The sequence below is a fragment of the Salmo trutta genome, chromosome 5 (assembly GCF_901001165.1).
Source record: "Salmo trutta chromosome 5, fSalTru1.1, whole genome shotgun sequence".
NCBI classification, from domain to species: Eukaryota; Metazoa; Chordata; class Actinopteri; order Salmoniformes; family Salmonidae; genus Salmo; species Salmo trutta.
The window spans coordinates 10,275,570-10,292,941 of NC_042961.1; the positions used below are offsets into that span (position 1 = coordinate 10,275,570).

The window sequence follows — 17,372 nt, forward strand, 5'->3', positions numbered from 1 at the left end:
CCTCCCTTATCTGGGCACTGGTGTAAATGTCACCTTAAGAGTACAGGCGTGGCTCATAGCTTGGATGCAGTAGTCGAGAGGATTTGGCCTGGACCAAAGCCTTTCTGGCCTCTCAAGTCTTAATGATGTGTCCACATGAATTACTTGAGCAATTCCCTGTTTATTATACCATGAAGTGAAGGGATAGCATGCTGCGCTAAGAATATTGAAACTCTGTTCCAGAGACTGTCACTTCAAAGTGTTGTTTGTGTACCTTGGTCGACGAGAACGGTCTTTCTCCAAGCAACATGGACTGAAACTCACCGGCTGTTCAACATAGCCCAGATGCTGTAGATACAGTATAACCACTCACTGTGTCCTTCTGAAAAGCTCTGTACACAATGAATGGGGAAATCTCCTTTGACCAGATTGTGCCAGAGCGGATTGCACACATGCCCCACATCCCACAAATACCCCTCATAGTCAGTGTTTTACTGTACTAGCTATGCAGAGCCAGGGAGTGAGGCTAAATTGGTTGTATGATCTACAGCTTGGAGTGTACAATGTTTTTAATTTTGTGTGGGAGATATGTGCTTACGAATTTATTTGCTTAAGCTTCTTTCTAATTATGCATTTTCACACACGTGGGTGTCTCCTCTAGGAATGGGGGAGAATGATTAAATAACCCAAAAGCTCAATCCTATGTGCGTGAATATGAAAATGTGAAATGTATCCACGTGAGTAAATAGAGCTGTGATAACCTAAAGTCAAATTCAGTGTACAGTGGAGATATGCGAGTGGGCGTAGTGAATGATCCGTCCAGCCGTGTCCCTCAGGGTAGGGAATAATGTATGCCAAGTCAAAGTGCAGGTTGTGTAGGTGCTGAATACTATCCTGTGCCTGGCTTTTCTAAACCATCTGGAATACTCAAGTTTAAGTGAAGTTGACTCTGTGTGGATGACGCAAGGGAGGTTGCAGTGAGTGAGCTTTCAGAGCCTCTATTGGGTTCAACAGAAAAAAGCAACTGGCGACATTCCAGAAACTGCAAACAATGCCTCTTCGTAGTATAGAACTCAAGCTGTAGGTTCAAGGTTCAAGCTGTAACAATTAGATATTTACACATGTATAGTGAATGTAGGTAATCTAGTCTAGGTTCTAGTATAAAACTACACAACGTCTGCTGCTTTTTGCATATTTGACAAAATCCTTTGACTGAAAATGTTTGTTTTTAACCCTTCAATGGTTTTCTATACCTATGTGAACTATCATGGTTGTGTTTCTTATCTCTTGATCAAATAAATATTAATGTTTCGGACTTGCCTTTGTTATGCTTGGCAGCCTTGTGGAGTAGGCTGAGAAGGAACACTGCCATTTCAGTTTGCAGCAAAGGCTCTTGCTGTTTTGTATCCATGGAGATCTTTAGTACGATCTTGATAAAGGCCCTTTTCAATACAGTCACTGAAATGTTTCTATTTAGGAGACTAGAGAGAGCGAGAGGAAACAAAACATAAGTATTATAAAGTGCTGGATTAAAACAGAAAGCATGAGAGGGTGAAGGACAAAAATAATTTTGAGAAAGTAATCAAGTCACTTGTGTAGTGACAACATTTCAAAGCCTTTATTGTTTACGGCTTATGCATAGCAATAATAAAAAACTCATTGACGCATTGCGGCTGAAAGGCTGTTGTTGCGGCTGGAAGGCTGTTGTTGCGGCTGGAAGGCTGTTGTTGCGGCTGGAAGGCTGTTGTTGCGGCTGGAAGGCTGTTGTTGCGGCTGGAAGGCTGTTGTTGCGGCTGGAAGGCTGTTGTAGCGGCTGGAAGGCTGTTGTAGCGGCTGGAAGGCTGTTGTAGCGGCTGGAAGGCTGTTGTAGCGGCTGGAAGGCTGTTGTAGCGGCTGGAAGGCTGTTGTAGCGGCTGGAAGGCTGTTGTAGCGGCTGGAAGGCTGTTGTAGCGGCTGGAAGTCGGTGAGTAAAAAAATAAATCATACTATGCATAAGCTGTTAACAACAAAGGCTTTTTAATATGACAGATCTGTTTGGCTACACATGCAGCTTTAAGATAAATATTGAAAGCGGGCCCTTTTTTTCCCCCCCATTCTTAAATACCATTGGGGTAATGTAAACAATTACAAAATGCTAATGAGGCAATCATCTATTCACATTCCTCCAGGATTTAAGAGCATTCCATGCCAGCGTTCTACATTCTAGGCTTATATTGACACAATGTTAACCTCTGTGTTATTGATGTGCCAGCCTGCAAATCAGTCCATTTCACCCCTGATGTCCTCATTTTGAGCCTGTGCTCAGAGGGAAATGATAAGATTAATCCCCATTAGCCAGCAGTTGGTATGGCTTAACCCTGATTTTAAAGGATGTAATGTTGCTGTAATGTTTCAGTTTGCGAATGTTTGTTTTCGTGTACGAGGTCTCTGCATGTCAATGTCGGTACCATCAGTGTCTGTGTGCAGTGCACTGTCATGGATAATGAATACATCCTCTGTAGACCTGTCAGTGTAGTCTGTAATAGAATGACCAGAGAACTAGATGGACAGATAGATGGATGGATACAAGCTGAGGTACAATGTGTTGAAGGTCCTCCATAGACTGGTATTGAGAGAACTCAACTTTATTGCAATCTCGTCTCTCCTCTATCCTCTCCTCCTTTTTTTGAGGTTTTCACCCTCCACCACCACACAGGCTAAAAATATATATTTTAGACCTGTTATCCATCTACTGCCCTACGTGCATATACACACCCACATCTAGATTTGATGATGATGGTGGTGGGAGGATGATGCCGTGGTGGGATTGAGCTACTTTTATGAAGCAGGTTTAGGATTCTATACTGGACAAAAATATAAACGCAACATGCAACAATTTCAAAGATTTTAAGAGTTACAGTACATACAAGGAAATCCGTCAATTTATATAAATTCATTAGGCCCTAATAAATGGATTTCACATGACTAGGAATACAGATATTCATCAGTTGGTCACAGATACCTTAAAAAGAAAAGGTTGGAGCGTGGATCAGAACCAGTCAGTATCTGGTGTGACCACTATTTGCCTCATGTAGCTCGACACATCTCCTTCACATAGAGTTGATCAGGCTGTTGATTGTGGCCTGTGGAATGTTGTCTCACTCCCCTTCAATAGCTGTGCGAAGTTGTTGGATATTGTGTGTTCCAGTTCCCATCAGTCGTACACGTAGATCCAGAGCATCCCAAACATGCTCAATGGGTGACATGTCTGGTGAGTATGCAGGCCATGGAAGAACTGGGTCATTTTCCGCTTGGAGGAATTGTGTACAGATCCTTGTGACATGGGGCCGTACATTATCATGCTGAAACATGAGGTGACAGCAGCGGATGAATGGCACGACAATGGGCCTCAGGATCTCATGCATCTCTGTACATTCAAATTGCCATCTATAAAATGCAATTATGTTCATTGTTTGTAGCTTATACCTGTTCATAACATAACCCCACCACCACCATGGGGCGCTCTGTTCACAATGTTGACATCAGCAAACCGCTTGCCCACACAACGCCATACACGTGGTCTGTGGTTGTGAGGCCGGTTGGATGTACTGCCATATTCTCTAAAACGACGTTGGAGGCGGCTTATGGTAGAGAAATTAACAATAAATTCTCTGCAAACAGCTCTGGTGGACATTCCTGCAGTCAGCATCCCAATTACGCGCTCCCTCAACTCGAGAGATCTGTGGCATTGTGTTGTGACAAAACTGCACATTTTACAGTGATCATGCTGTTTAATCAGCTTCTTGATATGCCACACCTGTCAGGTGGATGGATTATCTTGGAAAAGGAGAAATGCTCACTAACAGGGATGTAAACAAATTTGTGCACAACATTTGAGAGAAATAAGCTTTTTGTGGGTGAAACATTTTTGGGATCTATTTTTTAAGCTAATGAAACATGGGACCAACACCTTACATGTTGCATTTATATGTAGTATCCAGTCACACTACTCCTGAGCCAAACCCATTACATACTGCAAACTCATGCAATCTAGCAAAGATGTGGAGTGGAGAACAACATTAGCTTCGCAAAGTGGCCTGATCTCACGAGCTTACATTAAACACTGCCCTGTGCAGCGGGATCAGATGACTTTGCGAGGCTTGAACAAGATGGCTTGTAAAATCTGGTTCGATAGCTCTCAACCATCAATAGTGGTTGGTCCATCTGGTCTGGTTAAGTACTGTACTGTGAGACAGGTGTTGGTGTCCAGCATCGCGTGCAGTGCGCTGTTTTCACCACTAGATACTTTTCTGCTGTGTTGTCTTTTTAAATGTGTGTCTGAGTCTTGGTGTAATCTCTTCTACTGCCACTGCTGGTCATCACCATGCAGTCTTCTCCCCATGTCCTGACACAATTTCAGACGTGTGTGTGTGCGCGCTGTATGTGCAGTTGAAGTCGGATGTTTTACGTACACCTTAGACAAATATATTTAAACTCAGTTTTTCACAATTCCTGACATTTAATCCAAGTAAAAATTCTCTGTTTTAGGTCAGTTTATTTTAAGAATGTGAAATGTCAATAATAGTAGAGAGCATGATTCATTTCAGCTTTTATTTCTTTCATCACATTCCCAGTGGGTCAAAAATGTACATGCACTCAATTAGTATTTGGTAGCATTGCCTTTAAATTGTTTAACTTGGGTCAAACGGTTCGGGTAGCCTCAGGTTTGTAGGCCTCCTTGCTCGCACACACTTTTTCAGTTCTGCCCACACATTTTCTATGGGATTGAGGTCAGGGCTTTGTGATGGCCACTCCAATACCTTGCCTTTGTTGTCCTTAAGCCATTTTGCCACAACTTTGGAAGTATGCTTGGGGTCATTGTCCATTTGGAAGATCCATTTGCGACCAAGCTTTAACTTCCTAACTGATGTCTTGAGATGTTGCTTCAGTATATCCACATAATTTTCCTGCCTCGTGATGCCATCTATTTTGTGAAGTGCACCAGTCCCTCCTGCAGCAAAGCACCCCCACAACATGATGCTGCCACCCCTGTGCTTCACGGTTAGGATGGTGTTCTTCGGCTTGCAAGCCTCCCCCTTTTTCCTCCAAACATAACAATGGTCATTATGGCCAAGCAGTTCAATTTTTGTTTAATCAGACCAGAGGACATTTCTCCAAAATGTATGATCTTTGTCTCCATGTGCAGTTGCAAACTGTAGTCTGGCTTTTTTATGGCGGTTTTTGAGCAGTGGCTTCTTCCTTGCTGAGCGGCCTTTCAGGTTATGCCGATATAGGACTCGTTTTACTGTGGATATAGATACTTTTGTGCCTGTTTCCTCCAGCATCTTCACATGGTCCTTTGCTGCTATTCTGGGATTGATGTGCACTTTTCGCACCAAAGTACGTTCATCTCTAGGAGACCGAACACGTCTCCTTCCTGAGCGGTATGACGGCTGCGTGGTCCCATGGTGTTTATACTTGCGTACTATTGTTTGTACAGATGAACGTGGTACCTTCAAGCATTTGGAAATTGCTCCCAAGGATGAACCAGACTTGTGGAGGTATACAATTCTTTTTCTGAGGTCTTGGCTGATTTATTTTGATTTTCCCATGATGTCAAGCAAAGAGGCACTGAGTTTGAAGGTAGGCCTTGAAATACATCCACAAGTACACCTCCAATTGACTCAAATTATGTCAATTAGCCTATCAGAAGCTTCTAAAGCATTACATAATTATCAGGAATTTTCCAAGCTGTTTAAAGGCACAGTCAACTTAGTGTATGTAAACTTCTGACCCACTGGAATTGTGATACAGTGAGATATATGTGAAATCTGTAAACAATTGTTGGAAAAATTACTTGTCATGCACAAAGTAGAGGTCCTAACCGACTTGCCAAGAACCCAGGTTGTTAATAAGAAATTTGTGGAGTGGTTGAAAAACGAGTTTTAATGACTCCAACCTAAGTGTATGTAAACTTCCGATTTCAACTGTATATCTTCTACATGGTTGCACAGGCTGTGTTAACCCAGTTCAGCAGCACACTATCCCAGAGGCGGCATATTTTTAGCCTAGCAACACAAAGTCTAGTTTTAGTGGTTTTTAAGCAAAGAGGCGGCTGGTACAGCACAACTCTCTCCATCTTGTCCCCACTTCACACTGTCCTGTGGCACATCTGCACAGGGATAGGGGTGAAAAACATTTACTGTGCCATGTCTCTGTGATAAGGGCTGATATTTAAATAAAATAATAAAAGGCAAAAACATGCATAATGCAAACGTTAACGTGAACATGTATGTTTTTCATTTGTGCAGCATGCATGTTTAGCCATGTGTGTTTCTCCTATGGCTACCACTCTGCTGGCCCTCAGACAGTAGACACTAGTCAGAGCACCATTGTCCAGTGCTTGCTGACTGTTGGTGTTCAGATAGACTTCTCTTCTGGAGGGATTTGCTGAGCTCATCCCAGTCTAGCTAAGGACTGTCTGGCTGTAGCAGAGCACAGGGACTGGGAGTGGGGAAGACTGCTGAGGCTGTATATTGTTTTTGTTGGAACTTACTGATGGTGGTGGGTACTGGTTACTAGAGTGGAGAGGCTTTTAGATTTGGCGTGTATACTATTTGCAATAATTGTATGTTTTTGTGTTGTAATTAGTCATACTCTGCTTTGATCTGTATGAAATTTAAAATGTAATGTTGCTGAGAAATATTTATAGTTTACCAGCAAAGTTTAGAAAATGCTGTGTGTGGTCCTACAATACAATAAAACATATTTATTTATTTAGTGTTGTTGGCCAGATTGTGTTAGACGTTTGTCTAACTTTCTGTTTTATAGGTGCTCTGAAAGCCAGCTTATTGAGTTTAATGAGCCCTCTCAGTTTCTTCCATTTGCCAACAGATGTAGAATGAAGCTTTTTACAATATGTTGGAGTAGTAACATTTAATCACCAGGAGATGGTATTACAAACAAGCTTTACAAATTCACACAACTTGCCTGAAACATTAGGGGGTGACGACTTAATTTCTGATTGGTAAGAATCTCTATAACCAAAGCCATATCAGCATTGAAACTTACAATATTCTTAAAGGCTTTGAGATTAAAGACTAATGTTAGGATGTAGTGGGAAAAGCAATGTATATATGCTTGACTTAACACACCATTGACTGATTTATGTAAAACCATCAAACGCCTGATCATTTTCCTAAACACATGTCCTCTGTGTCCACAGGGCTTCATGTGAAGCGGCCGACGTGTGACAGTTGAAGGGTCAGGATGACGTCCGTAGCCGCCGATTACGACCACATGGAGATCCAGCAGCAGCAGCAGCAGCAGCAGCAGCAGCAGCAGTATAGTAGCGACACGGTCAACAACCGCTGGGACGTTGACGAGTGGGACAATGAGAACAGCTCGGCCAGGCTGTTTGAACGCTCCCGCATAAAGGCTTTGGCAGGTATGAACCAGAACTACAAAACTACTGGGTCCGAGGACCGTCTTACACATACACATGGATATACTGTTTACATTGTCCTTTCCAGCACTGTTCCAGCAACTACTGTGAATACATAACCAGACAAATTTAGTACAGATTGACTCGGCTCAGTAGTGTGAAAAGCAACTCTGTCTCCTCCTTCCATCCTACTGTCTGGTCATAGACTAACTAAACGCTAGGGGAAAGCACTGACACCCCACAAGCTGCTTCTATTCCATAAATGGTATACTACAGTATACTACTTCATCATGGGGTCAGGCTGGACTAAGGCTATCCTCTGGCTACTGTTGAACCAATTCGATGACGTTGCTGTGTAATATAAGATTAAGCTGTATTCCTGCTTGTTAATTGGGATCGTTACTCTTTTTAATGTCATTGTGGTGAGTGTGACCACTGCTTCTTTGAGGATTGGTGGACACAGAGTTACAGAATAGCCGTTAAGGAGGAATAATTCATTACGCAAAATGAAGATTAACTCTGGGTTCAAGTTCTCGATCTATCTTATCTGTGATGTAGAGAAAATAAATATAATATCATACAGGAAGAGCCCAAAGCCCTGTGGTATTGTTGGAGATAAATTATACACAGATGAAGTGTTGTAGCTAAAATGGCAATTGTAAAGCCATATCTTCCTGTCCTAGGACCTATGTGGCACTGTTGTGGTTCCAATATGCCCTTATCTCTTAATGCTAACCAGAATTTTGGCTCACCCAGATTATGAAGAGTCCACCTACTTTACATCCTTACGGTATACAGCGCCTTTGGTAAGTATTCAGACCTTGAGTTTTTCCAAATTTTGTTACATTATAGACATACTCTAAAATGTGACAATCTACACACAATTTTATAATCTACACGCAAAAAAAGGAAATATTACATTTACATAAGTATTCAGACCCTTTACTCAGTACTTTGTTGAAACACCTTTGGCAGTGATCACAGCCTTGAGTCTTGTATGACGCTACAAGCTTGGCAGATCTGTATCTCCCATTCTTCTCTGCAGACCCTCTCAAGCTCTGTCAGGTTGGATGGGGAGCATTGTTGCACAGCTATTTTCAGGTCTCTCCAGAGATGTTCGATCAGGTTCAAGTCCAGACTCTGGCCGGGCCACTCAAGGACATTCAGAGACTTGTCTCGAAGCCACTCCTGCGTTGTCTTGGCTGTGTGGTTAGGGTCATTGTCCTGTTGGAAGGTGAACCTTCACCCCAGTCTAAGGCCCTGAGCGCTCTGGAGCAGGTTTTCATCAAGGATCTCTCTGTAATTTGCTCCGTTCATCTTTCCCTCAATCCTGACTAGTCTACCAGTCCCTGCCGCTGAAAAACATCCCCACAACATTATTCTGCCACCACCATGCTTCACCGTAGGGATGGTACAAGGTTTCCTCCAGACGTGGCGCTTGGCATTCAGGCCATGGAGTTCAATCTTGGTTTCATCAGACCAGAGAATCTTGTTTCTCATGGTCTGAGAGTCCTTTAGGTGCCTTTTGGCGAACTCCAAGCGGGCTGTCATGTGCCTTTTACTGAGGAGTGGCTTCCGTCTGGCCACTCTACCATAAAGGCCTGACTGATAGGTGGAGTGCTGCAGAGATGGTTGTCCTTCTGGAAGGTTCTCCCATCTCCACAGAGGAACTCTGGAGCTCTGTCAGAGTGACCATCGGTTTCTTGGTTGCCTCCCTAACCAAGGCCCTTCTCCACCGATTGCTCAGTTTGCCTGGGCGGCCAGCTCTAGGAAGAGGCTTTGTGGTTCACAACTTCTTCCATTTAAGAATGATGGCGGCCACTGTGTTCTTGAGGACCTTCAATGCCGCAGACATTTTTTTGGTACCCTTCCCCAGATATGTGCCTTGACGTTCTATGGACAATTCCTTCTACCTCATGGCTTGGTTTTTCTCTGACATGCACTGTCAACTGTGGGACCTTACATAGACAGGTGTGTGCCTTTCCAAATCATGTCCAATTAATTTCGTTTATGGCAGGTGTGGTACAATCAAGTTGTAGAAACATCTCAAGGATGATCAATGGAAACAGGATGCACCGGTGCTCAATTTCAAGTCTCATGGCAAAGAGTCTGAATACTTATGCACAGTTGAAGTTGGAAGTTTACGTACACTTAGGTTGGAGTCATTAATACTTGTTTTTCAACCACTCCACAAATGTCATGTTAGCAAACTATAGTTTTGGCAAGTCGTTTAGGACATCTACTTTGTACATGACACAAGTAATTTTTCCAACAATTGTTTACAGACAAATTATTTCACTCACAATTCCAGTGGGTCAGAAGTTTACATACACTAAGTTGACTGTGCCTTTAAACAGTTTGGAAAATTCCAGAAAATTATGTCATGGCTTTAGAAGCTTCTGATAGGCTAATTGATATCATTTGAGTCAATTGGAGGTGTACCTGTGGATGTATTTCAAGGCAAACTCAGTGCCTCTTTGCTTGACATCATGGGAAAATCAAAATAAATCAGCCAAGATCTCAGGAAAAAAAATAGCATACCTCCACAAGTCTGGTTATGTTTGGAGAAAAAAGGGGGAAGCTTGCAAGCTGAAGAACACCATCCCAACCGTGAAGCACGGGGGTGGCAGCATCATGTTGTGGGAGTGCTTTGCTGCAGGAGGGACTGGTGCACTTACAAAATAGATGGCATCATGAGGCAGAAAAAGTATGTGGATATTGAAGCAACATCTCAAGACATCAATCAGGAAGTTAAAGCTTGGTTGCAAATGGGTTTTCCAAATGGATAATGACCCCAATCATACTTCCAAAATTGTGGCAAAATGGCTTAAGGACAACAGTCATGGTATTCGAGTGGCCATCACAAAGTCCTGATCTCAATCCTATAGAAAATGTGTGGCCAGACCTGAAAAAGTGTGTGCCTGCAAACCTGACTCAGTTACACCAGCTCTGTCAGGAGGAATGGGACAAAATTCACCCAACTTACTGTGGGAAGCTTGTGGAAGGCTACCTGAAACGTTTGATCCAAGTTAAACAATTTAAAGGCAATGCTACCAAATACTAATTGAGTGTATGTAAACTTCTGACCCACTGGGAATGTGATGAAAGAAATAAGCTGGAATTAATCATTTTCTCTGCTATTATTCTGACATTTCACATTCTTATAATAAAGTGGTGATCCTAACTGACCTAAGACAGGGCATTTTTACTAGGATTAAATGTCAGGAATTGTGAAACTGAGTTTAAATATATTTGGCTAAGGTGTATGTAAACTTCCAACTTCAACTGTAAATAAGGTATTTCTGTTTTTTACTTTTAATAAATTCGCAAACATTTCTACACTTGTTTTCACTTCGTCATTATGGAGTGTTGTGTGTAGATTGATGAAAAACATTTATTTAATCAGTTTTACAATAAGCCTGTAACAGTAACAAAATGTGGAAAAAGTGAAAGGGTCTGAATACTGCCCCTGCTGAGGTGTTCTACTCTTGCCACCCAGTAGCTGCAGGCTTGTTTTTGGGGTTCCATGGTTCACTGTTTTCTAGGCTAATATGCTAGTGTTCCACTTAATTAAATAATTCACCTGCCTCTTAAATATGCAGGAGGTGGTGGGGACTGCAGCACCGCAACATGGGTTCTCCGGCTCTTCGTCTGTTGGCCTTGTTGTAGGTCTTTTGTTCATGGTAATGGCTGTCTTGTTATTGGGCCATATGTCCATATATCCTGCTTTTCTCTTATCCCCATAGATACGCTTCTGTCACTGTCTGAGTTGTCTTTTGTAGACTATATAGAATAATATATAGCATAATTTGTATTAGGTCTGATGTGTATTATTAATATCACGGTTTATCATGTTACGTGAGTTGTTTTGGTCGTATTACTGTCCCCTGTGTTGGTGTAACAGTATAGCTTCTGTCCCTTTCCTCGCCCCAACCTGGGCTTGAACCAGGGACCCTCTGCGCACATCAACAACTGACACCCACGAAACATCGTTACCCATCGCGCCACAAAAGCCGCGACCCTTGCAACGCAAGGGGAACAACCACTTCAGGTCTCAGAGCGAGTGACGTCACTGATTGAAACGCTATTAGCGCGCACCACCGCTAACTAATTAGCCATTTCACATCGGTTACATTGGGGTAGAATTACTGTCCCCTGTGTTGGCGGGTAGAATTACTGTCCCCTGTGTTGGCGGGTAGAATTACTGTCCCCTGTGTTGGCGGGTAGAATTACTGTCCCCTGTGTTGGGGGGGTAGAATTACTGTCCCCTGTGTTTGGGGGGTAGAATTACTGTCCCCTGTGTTTGGGGGGTAGAATTACTGTCCCCTGTGTTGGGGGGGGTAGAATTACTGTCCCCTGTGTTGGGGGGGGGTAGAATTACTGTCCCCTGTGTTGAGGGGGGGGTAGAATTACTGTCCCCTGTGTTGGGGGGGGGGGTAGAATTACTGTCCCCTGTGTTGGGGGGGGGGGTAGAATTACTGTCCCCTGTGTTGGGGGGGTAGAATTACTGTCCCCTGTGTTGGGGGGGGGGGTAGAATTACTGTCCCCTGTGTTGGGGGGGGGGGGTAGAATTTCTGTCCCCTGTGTTGGGGGGGGGGTAGAATTACTGTCCCCTGTGTTGGGGGGGGGGGTAGAATTACTGTCCCCTGTGTTGGGGGGGGGGGGTAGAATTACTGTCCCCTGTGTTGGGGGGGGGGGGGTAGAATTACTGTCCCCTGTGTTGGGGGGGGGGGGGTAGAATTACTGTCCCCTGTGTTGGGGGGGGGGGTAGAATTACTGTCCCCTGTGTTGGGGGGGGGTAGAATTACTGTCCCCTGTGTTGGGGGGGGGTAGAATTACTGTCCCCTGTGTTGGGGGGGGGGGTAGAATTACTGTCCCCTGTGTTGGGGGGGGGGGTAGAATTACTGTCCCCTGTGTTGGGGGGGGGGGGGGTAGAATTACTGTCCCCTGTGTTGGGGGGGGGGTAGAATTACTGTCCCCTGTGTTGGGGGGGGGTAGAATTACTGTCCCCTGTGTTGGGGGAGGGGGGGTAGAATTACTGTCCCCTGTGTTGGGGGGGGGGGGGTAGAATTACTGTCCCCTGTGTTGGGGGAGGGGGGGTAGAATTACTGTCCCCTGTGTTGGGGGAGGGGGGGTAGAATTACTGTCCCCTGTGTTGGGGGAGGGGGGGTAGAATTACTGTCCCCTGTGTTGGGGGGGATAGAATTACTGTCCCCTGTGTTGGGGGGGATAGAATTACTGTCCCCTGTGTTGGGGGGGGGTAGAATTACTGTCCCCTGTGTTGGGGGGGGGGTAGAATTACTGTCCCCTGTGTTGGGGGGGGGGGGTAGAATTACTGTCCCCTGTGTTGGGGGGGGGGGGGTAGAATTACTGTCCCCTGTGTTGGGGGGGGGGGGGGGTAGAATTACTGTCCCCTGTGTTGGGGGGGGGGGGTAGAATTACTGTCCCCTGTGTTGGGGGGGGGGGGGTAGAATTACTGTCCCCTGTGTTGGGGGGGGGGGGTAGAATTACTGTCCCCTGTGTTGGGGGGGGGGTAGAATTACTGTCCCCCGTGTTGGGGGGGGGGGTAGAATTACTGTCCCCCGTGTTGGGGGGGGGGGGTAGAATTACTGTCCCCCGTGTTGGGGGGGTAGAATTACTGTCTCCCGTGTTGGGGGGGGTAGAATTACTGTCCCCCGTGTTGGGGGGGGGGGTAGAATTACTGTCCCCCGTGTTGGGGGGGGTAGAATTACTGTCCCCCGTGTTGGGGGGGGTAGAATTACTGTCCCCCGTGTTGGGGGGGGTAGAATTACTGTCCCCCGTGTTGGGGGGTCTCTCTGTGTCTCTCTCTGTCTGGGCATTTGTTGGTCAGATATGAGTTTAGCGTTGCAATGGCATTCTGCTCCTTTGGCTTCACTTGACGGAGGTGACATCACTCACACGTGCATGCCCCTTTTTTCATCAGTTAGGCAGAACCACAGTGCCTGTCTGCTTATGTCCGCAGTTTTAAATGGAATTTTGACATTGATCAGTGGCCACCTAAATTGTTAGTTGTGGAGAGCTCACCAGTGTGGTGAAAAACATCTATTGTCTTGGCATTCTGAAGGGTAATTGTGACTTAAATGTATTCCACATCATCTCAAATGTTGCTGTCAAGGTTAGATGTACAGTACATAGCGCACCCTGCCACCACACTAAAACCATGCTGTTGAAGGATACAGAATGACTTCGGTGCCAGGTCTTGTGCTTGAACAGACTAACATGTCTGTATAAACCAACCAAATCCATGGTGTAAACTGATGCCCCTTCCTGACGCCAGGCTAGTTTTCTCCTGAAGAGTTCGTATGACCGGGTGTGGTTCACCTCCGCAGTGTTCATATGATAGGTAGGGAAATGTAACACCACTTTGGGCCTACTCGACTGGTCCCCTTGGAAACAGATCTGTATCTCCTTACACTATAGAGCGCATTATGACACTTCAGTAAAAACCTGTGGGCTTTCTTTTATACAATGCACGTTTTCATTGCTTACTAATAAATGCATAGGTATTTTTAAAAAGGTTGGATGCGTCTCGCTGCTAATTTCTCAACAGCAGTCGATAAGGTTATTCTGGCTCCGAGGCTTATAATGCACTAATGTTTTGTCAAATGGACAATGATACAATCCTCTCCAACCTGGCATGGTATAATTTCTTAAAATATGTCTAATCAACGCTGATCAGGCCCGGTCCTGGCTGGTATGCTTCCCAACTCTAGACGAACACAATTGCCACCCTCCTATCCCCGCAACGTAGAAGAGTAGCCTAGGCTATATAGTGTCACCCGCAATCCACTTTAATGAAGGCCCATGCCTACCTTTTGTAAAAGAGGCCATTTACCTTCGATCCCTGTCATTTGGTTACATACATTTCTGTTAATTCATGTATTAATTTGTAATTTACAGTTCTCATCCTCGGAGTGGACAACCTGCTACACTTATGAGAAACACGTTTTGGTTTATCTCATACCACCATTTACATGTTCCATATGAGCAATGAGCATGTTGTCTGGTTTCTCTGTCCTGTTAATGTTGACGGAGCGCGCACGCCTGAACACGTATAAAAATACCTGGTCTGCTTCCCGCAAATGTAGGAAGTTGCCCAGCTGGGCTTCTCAGTCATTTATTTTTTTTTGTCACCTCATTACAGTGTGTATGTATGTATGTATATATATATATATATATATTTATTATTATTATTATTATTATTATTTATTTATTTATTTATTTATTTATTATATTTTTTTAAACATTCATTCGAATTATAATAGTTCCTCAGAGTCTAAAAAATATATTCCCCTCAATAATCAGCGTCGCTAATAAATAGTGTATGCCATGTTGCGTGTAGGCTATTTGTTTCTATTTGAATGATTTTATTTTTTTAAACATTCATTCGAATTATAATAGTTCCTCAGAGTCTAAAAAATATATTCCCCTCAATAATCAGCGTCGCTAATAAATAGTGTATGCCATGTTGCGTGTAGGCTATTTGTTTCTATTTGAATGATTTATCAGTTTCATCTTAATACTAATAGCATATCTCTCCCCTCCATACATTCCTTGTCAATTCATTATCGTATTGCCCACTTTCAGAAAGCCTAAGGTAGGCCTAGGTTTTTGAATACGTTTTAAGGAAGGGAGAAATATTTGCTTGTGTTTGACATACGCTGGTGGCTTTGATTACGCGCGCGCGTGTGTGTGTGTGCGTGTGTGCGTGCGTGCGTGCGTGCGTGCTGATTCTCTCTATAGGCCTATATGTCCATTCAGAAAGTTTCCTAAAGTCGCCTGTCTGAATTTATTCTGGTAAAAGGCCTGTTTTCATTAGCTTTGGTTACCTTATCTCATTACGGTGAACTCTCTTTGAAGAACATATTCCAATGCCACTGCCATCGAATGACCGCAGCAGCAGCATTTGGGACGCTATGCAAATATTTCGGGAAAAGTGGGTGAAAACCCATCGGACTTCATTTCATTGGTTGTGTGTGTCAATGGGATCTTTCTTTATTTTTTAAAATAATGATATGTAGAAAAGCCAACAGACAAGGTAGCCATATCTCTTTATTTTGACTCCGTTAATGCTGTCAGTACAAAAATGCGACAGATCCTCTCCAATCTGGCAATTCTTAATTTGTTGATTTAATATTTTATAAGTAATAACCTGTATAATAATGAAATGCCATGATAATAACTTAGTGTAATGTCTTGTTTTCGAATAGGTTATTATTAAGAAGCATATCCATGTAAACAAGTGTACAAACAGAATTGTGACCTCCCCATTCGCCTGGCCAATTACCCTAACCTCAAATTCCAAGACCTTCACAGTCCTAGTATGAGCATACAGCCAAGAGGTTTGTGTGTATATGTGAATGTCTGTGCGGGGTAAATAATGTCATGAAGAATCTTTGCAGCCTGGGACACAACCCCCAGCATTTGTTTGTTTCCAGTCAGTGTGTTTGTTTACACACTTCCCATTTGTGTGTATTGACCCGTTTGGAACCTTGGCAGTATCCCTGCTGTTTCTGGAAATGTGGTTCTACTTTACCCTGAAGGGTCCAGGAATAACCAACGCTGAGGTCACAGCAGTGGCTGCAGAGAGGAGCTCTTAAAAACCATCACCACATTCTGCAAGGCCGGCCCAGCCGAGATGTGTGAATAATTCAAACCAGCCGTGACAGCGCCTCCTCTCATCTGAAAGACTCTTTATACTGCGGACCATCCACCCCGTGCCCCCTAACATTCTCTGCATTCCAACATTTACACATTAAAACAGGAAGCCACCAGGTCAGTCTCCCCAGGTCTGAGGGGGGGTATCATGTCCCACATATAAGAGAATGTCTGTGAAGTGGACTGTCTCTGGCTCTTTTTTAAAGATGTTCATCAATCTCGCTGGTAGGAACTGAACTCACAAGAATGTCATTCTAATTTGACAGGGATGAAGCGGAGTGCTCTTGTGAAATTCTTCACGATGGCTTTACAGGTTTGTGTCCGTAACGCATCAGTGAGGAGCCCAGTGAAGACCATTCCAGCAGGGCCAGGTGTCTTGGCAACCCGCAGGCTTCATACCATCTGGACCTGTCATAGCTGTCCCCATTTAGCTACTAATATAGATTGTTTGGCCTATGGAGTAGGGCTGGGAAATGCCAGGGACCTCACGATACAATATTATAGCGATACTTAGGTGCAGATATTGCGATTCTCACGATTATATATGCATTGCTATTCAATACTGTGATTTTATTTTTTATTGTGATTTGCTGTTACAAGCATATTGCTCACTCTTTGTCTGCTGCAGAGAGACAATAGCATGAGAAAACGTGTTTTGATCCTTCACGGAAATAAAAGTTGCTAAAAACATGATGGCTCACTATTTAAAAAGAAGATGGAGAACAAGCTATAGGATGAAACAAACTGGAGTTTTGGTGCAGGTACAGCCAACTAGCACTAGCGAAAGCTACCTAGCAAAAGAAAAAAGATACTTGGAGTCAAAGTATCTATATAACATTGTCCAAATAATATTATGATGGGCAACTATAGATTTCCCCCCATCACTAATGCAGAGTGCCTGTATTTTTGATTTTTTTGTACAGCTCTCTGGTGTACAAGCTTTAGGGTAGTGTTGAGTTTTCAGAAAAGCAAAAGGATGGCTCTTATCGACTAACACATTGGTTCATTGACTTTGGCATCTTTAGTTTTGTCGCAGCTTGTATGCCATTGTTTCCCCTTTTGTCCTTGTGGATTTCAGTACAATGGCTGGAGAGGCATGACTAGTGTAGCACATACCAGAGACGGTGGCTGTCAAGTGATATTTCACTGGTTCGCTCTCCTGGCTGGAGGCTTATGACTCAAACCATATGGACCCCCATCCTCCTCCCTTTCTCAATCGAAGAGAGGGGGGAAACTGAATCTTAAACCACAGGATGTTCTTTGTGAAGCATTCAGAACATCCTCATGGGAC

At 43.9% G+C, this 17,372-nt stretch overlaps 1 protein-coding gene across 1 annotated transcript in view; it reads left to right on the plus strand.

Annotated features, from left to right (window-relative positions):
* LOC115193640 (spectrin beta chain, non-erythrocytic 1) overlaps window positions 1-17,372 on the plus strand; it is a 133,847-nt gene that overhangs the window by 29,005 nt on the left and 87,470 nt on the right. Inside the window, exon 2 of the mRNA XM_029752480.1 lies at window positions 7,184-7,405. Within this exon, the coding sequence (XP_029608340.1) occupies window positions 7,228-7,405 (178 nt within the window). The 5' untranslated portion in view covers window positions 7,184-7,227. The remainder of the gene's footprint in view (window positions 1-7,183; window positions 7,406-17,372) is intronic.